The sequence below is a fragment of the Durio zibethinus genome, chromosome 24 (genome assembly GCF_047325235.1).
Source record: "Durio zibethinus cultivar Kanyao isolate XHJ-2024 chromosome 24, ASM4732523v1, whole genome shotgun sequence".
NCBI classification, from domain to species: Eukaryota; Viridiplantae; Streptophyta; class Magnoliopsida; order Malvales; family Malvaceae; genus Durio; species Durio zibethinus.
Window position 1 is genome coordinate 21,493,838 of NC_143185.1, and position 9,539 is coordinate 21,503,376.

General features: G+C 37.2%; 1 protein-coding gene across 9 annotated transcripts; it reads left to right on the forward strand.

The window, feature by feature from the left end:
• The first annotated feature begins 260 nt into the window (after positions 1 to 260).
• Positions 261 to 9,107, forward strand: LOC111317289 (uncharacterized). 9 transcript variants are annotated; one of them, XM_022919760.2, is made up of 14 exons: positions 261 to 635; positions 1,432 to 2,611; positions 4,049 to 4,267; positions 4,363 to 4,589; positions 5,008 to 5,082; positions 5,333 to 5,404; positions 5,494 to 5,592; positions 5,720 to 5,788; positions 5,875 to 5,989; positions 6,463 to 6,531; positions 6,725 to 7,109; positions 7,286 to 7,394; positions 7,873 to 7,978; positions 8,072 to 9,107. In XM_022919760.2, the coding sequence occupies exons 1-14, from the start codon at positions 486 to 488 to the stop codon at positions 8,713 to 8,715; spliced, it is 3,519 nt and encodes a 1,172-aa protein (XP_022775495.2). In that variant the 5' UTR covers positions 261 to 485; the 3' UTR covers positions 8,716 to 9,107. The 9 variants fall into 9 exon arrangements, with proteins under 9 accessions (XP_022775495.2, XP_022775496.2, XP_022775493.2 ...); XM_022919761.2 differs by having other exon boundaries at positions 8,102 to 9,107; XM_022919758.2 differs by having other exon boundaries at positions 7,873 to 9,107.
• Positions 9,108 to 9,539: the final 432 nt, after the last annotated feature.

Sequence of the window (9,539 nt, forward strand, 5' to 3'; positions counted from 1 at the left end):
AATATTCAAAATTATCTAAATCAAATAAAAAATTTAATGCAAATGAGCTAGACAATATAATTTTAAATTAATTTTTAGATTTTTTTTTTCTAACTGCTAGTACTAACCGGTAACTAATAAAGAGGCTAGTTGGCTATCCGAGTAGTCAGTCGGTCACGATTTAAAAACGACGTCGATTAGCTCGTTAATCCAATAAAAAGTTGCCACGTAACAAATCGTGATCACGGGCATTTAATCGAATCTATTTTTGATTTTCCTCCGGTGCAAAGAAAGAAAGAAAGAAAGAAAGCGGGCCACTTTCGTTGTCCTTGGCACCGCCGTTTCAAGTTTCAACAGTTGAACTTGATGAACCATGCTTATGGATCCATATCACATCTGTTTTGTTTTCGTTTTCTGTTTCGTGTAATCGTGGATTTAAATTGAAATTAAAAAATTCCAGCTTAGCGGTAGCTGGATAAAGATTGGGAATCACTGGAAATTGAAGAATGGCTACGCAAAACCAGATTCCTAACAACACTGATCTGTTCGATGCTTATTTTATGAAAGCGGATTTGGACGGAGACGGCCAAATCAGTGGAGCCGAGGCTGTTGCCTTTTTCCAAGGCTCCAATTTGCCCAAACACGTTCTCGCTCAGGTCATTTCCCTCTTTATTTTTATAGTTCTCTAACAAATGGCAACTTGCCTTTCTTCTTTAGCGACCCCAGAGGCGTAGATCAAATTCGAGTCTTTCATCCGCCATTTTTAGGCTATTCCTCTTTAATTAGGTTTAGGAGCTATTAATTCTTGAAATTTTGGACTACATCAGATTTGGATCTAATCAATCTAGTTACTGCTCAGCTGAATTTTTTTGCCGTTTATTTTATTTTATTTGATTCAGTTGTTATTCCATATTTTTACTTCTTTATGTTGGCTAATATCTGGTGATTGAGACAAAAGGAGAACGAAGAACACTTACATTAAGCTTTATAATCCAATCTGATTTGAATGCGTAAGCGTCAGTGATTTTGTCTTTCTTTTAAACTGTCAGAAATAGCACAGATGGAATTGGTGTGTAATTTTTTTTTTCATTGAATATGAGCTGTAAAATATTTTTCAAAGGGTGCAAGAGAAACTGATATTTCATAACTATTGCAGTAAAAGCTTCTTTAGTTTGTAGTTATGTTATGGATGATGCACTACCTACATGCCTTCTTTGTAGTTATCTTTGTTCTTCAACTTAAGCATCATTTATGTTCAAATCTCATATGAGAATATTTAAGTGCCACTCAACAGTGTAATGCATGGAGAAAAAGGGGTACTCTTCTGGGGTTTCAGTAGATTGTTTCATATCTCTTTTGTTTTTGGAGAATTCTTGTATCTGTTTGGTTACAGGAAGCTCTTAGTATTCGGAAACATAATTTTTGTTTCATGGTTGACCTTTTGTCATGCAGGTATGGATGCATGCTGACCAGAAGAAACTAGGTTATCTTGGTAGACAAGAATTTTATAATGCCCTTAAACTTGTAACTGTGGCACAAAGTAAGCGAGAATTGACACCAGATATGGTAAAGGCTGCACTGTATGGCCATGCTTCCGCTAAGATTCCTGCTCCCCAGATAAACATTGCAGCTACACCTACACAGTCTAAGGTAGCATCACTTACTTCGCAGTCCAGTGGCACCCTATCAGTACCTTCTCAAAATTTTGGCCTCAGAGGAACACCTGGTCTTGGTAATGTGGGTGTAAATCAGCAGGATGTCCAATCACAGCAAAACCAGGTTATGAGGCCACCCAAAGCCATGCCTTCGAGCACTTTATCACAAACAAAACAAGTACTTGCAGCACAAGGCATGCTGAGGGGAGGTAACATGGTGTCTCCTCCTCATCTTCCAACTTCAAACTCCTCTACTAATTGGCAAAATGGAAGCTTGGGTGGCCTCACAGTGGCTGCCAATAACCAAGTTCTTAACCGAGATGTTAGTCCTTCCACAAGCCAAGATGGATTTGAACTTACAGCTTCAGGTTTGACACCTTCTATGCAACGAATGCCGCAAGCAAACCCTGGGCAGATATCCTCTACTGCTCCAAAACCGCAACATTCATCCATGTCATCCAGCCAGTTAGGAGCAAAGGATCCCAAAGCATTGGTGGTTTCAGGAAATGGGTTTGCCTCTGACTCTCTTTTTGGTGATGTCTTCTCTGCCACTTCATCACAATCAAAGCAAAATTCTTTGGCACCCACATCATCTGCAACTAGCTCAACAGTCTCAATGGTTTCTATTCCAGCTTCTGGGAATCCTTCTGTAAAGCCAAGCCCAACTGACTCTTTACAGAGTACACTTTCTCAACAACCTGTGGGTGGTCAGTATCATCCAGGTCATCCAACAGGGAAACAGAACCAGCAGGTTGCGATTCAAAGCAATGCTGCTTCTGGTTCAACTGGGTTTCCTGCTGGGCCTGGGAACTTGGCTTCTGGTAAATCAAATCAGTCTCAGCCCCCATGGCCAAAGATGACTCAATCTGATGTACAGAAGTATACAAAAGTATTTGTACAAGTTGACACTGATAGAGATGGAAAAATTACTGGTGATCAGGCCCGCAATCTGTTCTTAAGCTGGAGGCTCCCAAGAGGTAGGCTGTGAGTGATTGTTAGCTTTTATTTATCTACTACCAGCTCAATTGTGTTCATTAAAAAAAAAAAATTTTTTGAAATGGTGATAGGGCAATGATCATGTGATCACTGCATGGATATAACTGGTGGATCTTGTATTTTGTTTTTTATTTACTTTTTGAACATTTATACATCATCTTATAAACTACCTATACTTCTAAAAATGAGATTCAATTTTATTATTTTAACTGGTCAATTGATATAACTTTTCTAAGGACTATCAATAGAAGTACCTCTATTCTTGGGTTCCTATTCTTTGAGTCTATTTAGAGTGGATGTCTCCTTATGAAATCTTGAACACATTTTTTAGTATCTTGAGAATTTTATGGCTGGTATTAACTGTAGAAATGAACTAAAAACCTTGTTGAAACTATGAAGAAAAATGAAAAAAAAAAAAAATCAAGATATTGAGGTCAAGGGAAAACAAGAGCTTGTGGTGAAGTAATAGGGCGCAAGCCAATAGGTCAGGGAGAATCTGAGTTTGTTCAGGATTTCTTTCTTTGTTTCTTTTGAAATTTCCAAAATGAAGAATAAAGAAATATTAAAAATTGCCTTGCATGAATTCTTAAACACATGATAGGTAGGTAGGCTGGTTGTTAAATGATAAATTCTACTACTGATCAATGAAATTATACGTCATACCTTTGTTCTTTATCACAACTAATTTAAAAATGCCTGACTACTGTATTCATTAGGTATAAGAGTGTTACACTAGGTTATATGTAATTTTAAGGAGGAGGAAAAAGAGGAAAAGTTGAAAAGAAGGCCAAAGTCATAAGTTATTTGGTGTAAATTAAGTTGAAACTTTAAGATTTCTTTTCTGGTCAAAGAGCTTTGGTCTCTCTTTCATTTCCAGTAGTAGTTTATGGATTTGTTAATCTCTCTCCCTCTTTCTCTCTCTCTCTCTCGCGCGCTGTTCTTGTTTCTTCTAATTGTCCTCTCCCTCATTCTAAAGGTAACCTAATCTCTTCGGTTTATATCAATCAATTTTGATTTTAAGAAATGTTGTTGATATAAGGCGTTGTTTGCATCAATCTTCAATGACTCGTTTTTTTCTATGCATTGGGTTACTCATTTTGGAAACCATTTAATAAAATATTTTCAATGGAAAAGTGTTGAAAAAGTTCTGCAGTTGAAACCTACTTAGTTCATTTGGTCAATGCTATTTAAATACTTTTTATTCCTTTTTTTTAATCATTTTTGTACATTAACCATTTGCTCTTTCCTTTTATTTTTTCTTTTACTTTATTTATTTCCTCTAAACTCTTATTAAATGTCTGCTCTTTATAAAATCCTATAACTCTTTTACATAAATATTTTTGTGTTTCTTTTAAAAGGCAATTGCCGTGCCATCTTATATAACAATGGTCAATCTGATATTACATATTGGTGTCTAGAGGTCTTAAAGCAGGTGTGGAACCTATCTGATCAAGATAATGACAGCATGCTTTCTTTGAGAGAGTTTTGTACTGCTCTTTATTTGATGGAACGCTATAGAGAAGGACGCCCTCTTCCTTCAGTGCTTGCAAGTACTAGCATAGCTGATGAAACTTTATGGTCAACCTCAGGTCATCCTCCTGCTCCATATGGAAATGCAGCCTGGGGACCTGCTCATGGTATTGTTTCCCTATCGCATCATGTTTATGCAGTGTTTTGCTCTTCCATGCTTTTCTTCATGGATCATCTCTCTTTACCAAAATATCTCCATTAGGTTTCCAGCAACCACAAGTTATTAGTGCTTCGCGTCTACCTTTACCTTCTGCTAGGGGAAGACCACCTAGGCCAGTCTTGGTTTCTCAGACTGATGCGCAGGTGCTGCCCAGTCAGCAAAAGTCCAAAGTTCCAATGCTGGAAAAGAACCTTGTAGATCAACTTAGCCAAGAGGAACAAGATTCTCTTAACTCAAAGTTCAAAGAGGCAACAGAAGCAAATAAAAAGGCACTTCCTCCTTTTTCTTCATGACTTGCTATGTTCTAGTATCATGCAAATGTGGAATTTATTGTAACCCTCCCCGGCCCAACATACACACCCAGCCCACACCCTTTCCGAGTTTTGGTTCATTTTGTATTTAACTGCTATGACATTTGTTTTATTTTTATTCTTCTTTTTCCCTATTCAATGCTGTAGATGACAAAATCTTGTGTTTGGGGCCATCACACACAAGGTTGGATATTGCATCTTTGTTTTACCTGTTCTTGAGAGACAGTTAATGTAACTGAGTCTATGCAATTGCTTGTGAAACGTGACATATTATAAATTGTTGTAATTTATTTTCTTCAGGCTCTATTTTCTCTAAAAATGCGTGGTATGTCTTGAAATTTATGTGTCTTCAGCTTCACTCCTTTTCCTTTTAAAGGTTGAAGAACTGGAAAAGGAGATACAAGATTCAAAAGTGAAGACTGAATTCTTTCGTGCTAAGATGCAGGAACTTGTGAGTATGCTCCTTTTGTCTTTAAGATTAGAAAACTGATTGTGAGGCCTTTCATCATTCCAACCATAGTTCCCCCCTTTGGGATTGCACAAACCCTAATCTAGTACTTTTCTAGTTTGCGAAAGACATATGAATGCCTTGGGTATCTTTGAACTTGTTAAAATGCATATCTTTTGGTGTCCTTGATGTTGGGTCTTCAGATCATTAATTTTATGCCCTTTTCATTTCCATCCATTGCCACTTGCAACAGATTTTATATAAAAGCAGATGTGACAATCGACTTAATGAGATTATGGAAAGAGTCTTAGCTGACAAACGAGAGGTATTTTTATTTTTTCCTTGTTCCACAATTCAATTGTACTTCCCATGTGAATTTTTGTTGTTGGGCAGCTGAATTATTCTGTGTTTTAGGTTGAAGTATTGGCAAGGAAGTATGAAGAGAAATACAGGCTGTCTGGAGATGTAGCCTCTAGGTTAACCATTGAGGAGTCCACATTTCGCAATATTCAGGTTTTCAGGAATTTCTTATGTTTTTGAGTGATAGCCAATGGGTGATTGGCTTGATAGGCGTGCTTGAATTTTCTTGTGGTTTGTTTTAATTAGAAGTTTCTGTTAGACTGACTTGGTTCACTTGCAGGAGAGAAAAATGGAATTGTACCAGGCGATTGTCAGAATAGAACAAGGAGACAAAGATGGTGCTCTCCAGGTTTGATCTGATTGTAATTAATTAGATTCAGTCATGGAGACTGTGAAACTTGTCTATAAGAGCATACTTTCTGTTGGCTTGTGCAGGATCGTGCTAATCATTTACAATCAGGTCTTCAGGAATTAGTGAAATCTGTTAATGAACGTTGCAAACAATATGGATTACGTGCTAAACCGACTTCACTGGTTGAGCTTCCATTTGGTATTATTTCCACTTAGTATCTGTTTGTTATATCTATTATATATATGTCAGTCTGGGTTCATCTGGTTGATCAATTTACTTCTTCCTTCCTATTCTACGATCTTGCCTGCCAAGAGAGTTCCTATTCAGAAATAAATTCTGCAAAAGCTATTTTTGCAGTTTTCTGTTTAAGCTACTGTTCTTTATATCCTCTGGAAAGTGTTATTATGTGATTCAAACATAATCATGTCAGACTTTTTAGTTGCCTTCTTACATTAATCTGTGTTGAGCTGAAAATGCTTGTAAGGTTCCTCTCATTTTTCTTTTTTAATCCTGTAAATTTAAGGTATCTAGATTATTTTAATTGGTTTTGTTTTCTGAACCAGACTACTTTTTTTTTTTTTTGAAGACTTTTATTATCCAACAAATCACGTGTGTTTCTTATATAAGCATATCCCTGAAAGATTTTTCACTTTATTGTTAACTTTTTTAAGGCTGGCAACCTGGAATCCAAGAAGGTGCAGCTGATTGGGATGAAGATTGGGACAAGTTTGAAGTTGAAGGTATGTGCCTGCAGGGCATTTGTATTTTTTGATGTCCAACCTAAAGTGTTTGGTAAACCACATTCAATAATGGACTTTGCATGTCCTTAACATAATGTTACTCTTAATGTGAAGAATTTGATATGGTGCTTTCTTCTGAATATAGTGTAATCTATATACAATTCTGATGAATCATCAATTATGCTCCTTTCAGGATTCATATTTGTAAAGGAGCTCAATCTTGATGTGCAAAATGTCATAGCCCCTCCGAAACCAAAATCTTTATCACTTCAAAGAGAAACAGCTTCTGCAACTGCTGCTGATGATAACTCAGATAAGGTTCCAAATACAAGTGAATGGATCCCTGAGAAAGACTTGGCAACTGACAAAAGTGAGGATGGCCTGCCAAAAAGCCCCTCTGGAAGTCCAGCTGTTGCAGCAGATAAGCAATCTCAAGAATTCCAGGATTCCCATGTGACAAAGAGTAGTGGTGCTGATGGTTCTCCCCATCCTCAGAGTACAAGTGATCCTTATGAAACTTCCCGTGCAAAGAAAACTGGTGATGTTGATGGCTCACCTCTTGCTAAAGAATCCAGAAGGTGTGTTGTTTACTTTGCAATTTTATTTAGTTCGCAAACTACTCTTCCTCCTCCATGCTATGTTTTCTGGAACCTCCATATGGTTGTGCAGTAGGGATTTTTTTCCCTTTTTCTTTCTTTAAGTCTTTGATGTTTAATTTAAGGTGTCTTCACTAATTGGTGATTTGCTTGTACAGTGCTGAATCTTTATTTTCTGAAGACAAGAGTTTTGATGAACCTAGCTGGGGCAGATTTGACACTCCTTATACAGATTCGGTTTGGGGCTTTGACAATGAAAGTGGCAAGGTATATGAAATTTTAATCTAGTAGCACTTATTCAGATTAGATTGTAGGTGGTTTTCTTTCTTAAGTCAAACCGAGAGATTGAAAGCTACTTTCTCTATTTGGAGCTTGGGGTTTTGTAGTTACTTTTTTGTTTCAGTTTTGGGTTTCTTAATTACTTTTTTGTTTCAGTTTTCTACTGTCAGTGAAAAAAAATATATTATGTTTCACTTATGATTGAAAATTTTTTTGCTTGGTTTTTTGGCCAAGGCTGAGTAGTGTCCTACTATTTTTTTAGTTTAAAATCACAGACAGACCATTTCCCATCAAATTAGTTTATCAAAGGAAACTTTATATTGTTTTATATCTTTACTTGGATGTAAAGTTTTATTGTTTGTCTTGATTTCAATGTTTTTCCAAATTGATGATGTTTGTTTCTGAAAAGATTTGTCAAAATTGTATTAAGAATCACAAATTGGTCTAAAGAAAACTTCTCTTGCAGGAGATGGATCCTAAGAGAAATAACGATATCTCTATATTTGGTCTTGGTGACTTCAATATAAAGCCCATAAGAACGCAGTCCTCACACACAGAAAAGTTGTTCCCAGGTAAAGGCCCGTTTACTTTCACTGATTCTGTTCCAAGCACCCCTTCCTACTCAGGTGACATGTTCCATGGGAAGAGCTCATCTATTTTTGCAGATTCTGTTTCAAACACCCCTGTTTATACAGATAACATGTTCAAGGGGAAGAGCTCCTCTGTTTTTGATGATTCTGTTCCAAGCACTCCTGCCCATGCAGAAAACTTGTTCAAGGGGAAGAGTTCATCCATATTTGCAGATTCCATTCCAAGCACTCCTGCCTATGCAGACAATATGTTCAAGGGAAAGAGCTCGTCTAATTTTGCTGATTCTGTTCCAATTACACCTGCTTATCACTATGGGAGCTCCCAGCAGAGGTTTAGTGAAGGATTAGAAGATCACTCATTTGACAGCTTCTCTAGGTCTGATTCATTCAACATGCAAGAAAGTGGCTTCTTTCTATCCCCCTCCCTGGATAGGTTTGATTCCATTCGCAGCTCAAAAGATTCTGCTCAGGGTTATGGGTTTCCCCCATTGAGGTTTGATTCTTTTAATGGAAATGATCAACCTGACAGTGGGACTCTCCAATCCCCTCGACATTCGCTAGCGAGGTTTGATTCTATGCGAAGCAGTACAGGCTTTGAGCATAGTCACGAGTTTACATCATTTGATGATACTGATCTATTTGGGTCAACTGGGCCATTTAGGACATCACAGGAGAGTCAGACCCCGAGGAGAGATTCTGGTAATTGGAGTGCTTTTTAGTCAAGTAATATATATAAATGCAATTAAATCGGCTGTCTTTCTTTTCATGTTAAAGCCTTGTAGGTCAAGATTTTGCTCTCTTGTGTGGTGGCCTGATTCTTTCATTAGTACATAGCAACTGATAAAGGATTGATTGTGCGCTTTATTTTTGGTCCGCGTGTTATTTTGCAAATGTCTTTTCTTCCCCTTTTTGTTACTTTGTCCTAGTTCATTTTCTTTCCCTCTGCCGTGTTGCCTCGGCTTTTCTCTTTTTGGACAGTCTGGACGCAAGCAGTATTCTTGTTCCCAAATAGTTAGTGGTAATCATTGTATTTGATATGGAACGTAAAATTTGTACAAACTCGTTGCTCATGCACTTTTCCTGGTTTTTTTTTACCTTTATATTTGCTGAATGTTTCTAATGTAGCGGATGATTTTGTGCAAGTGGCCAACTAACACAAATGGCGACTTGAATATATCTAATTTATTATACAGTATTCTTCTGTTCAGATTCCAATTGCAAGTTGCAATTGATTATTGCTTACAAGCATTAGTTGAGAAAGGGGAGGTAGGACTGCTATTTTGAACGAAGGAAAAGGATAGATGTATAGGAATAGGAAGGACATGCGTTTGTTTGCCACTAGTAACTCATGCCGAGGATGAGCTTTGCTTTTTGAACCTCATATCTGGATTAAACTTTGATGTCTTATCAAGAATGACGTTTGTTAGATTTTAAGTATAAAAAAAAAGTTGCAGAACAAGATTGATTTGGATATGGAGAGTTGGTTGCAGAGGCGCTTCTTGTTTTCTCAGACGGATAGGATGAGATGAGATGGGCCGTTGTT

Excerpts from the sequence above, each read along its gene's own strand:
- LOC111317289 (XM_022919758.2), top strand. The coding sequence starts at position 486 with ATGGCTACGCAAAACCAGATTCCTAACAACACTGATCTGTTCGATGCT. Across the intron at positions 636-1,431 it reads CCAAACACGTTCTCGCTCAG|GTATGGATGCATGCTGACCA; the intron begins GTCATTTCCCTC and ends TTTGTCATGCAG. Across the intron at positions 5,405-5,493 it reads TCTTAGCTGACAAACGAGAG|GTTGAAGTATTGGCAAGGAA; the intron begins GTATTTTTATTT and ends TCTGTGTTTTAG.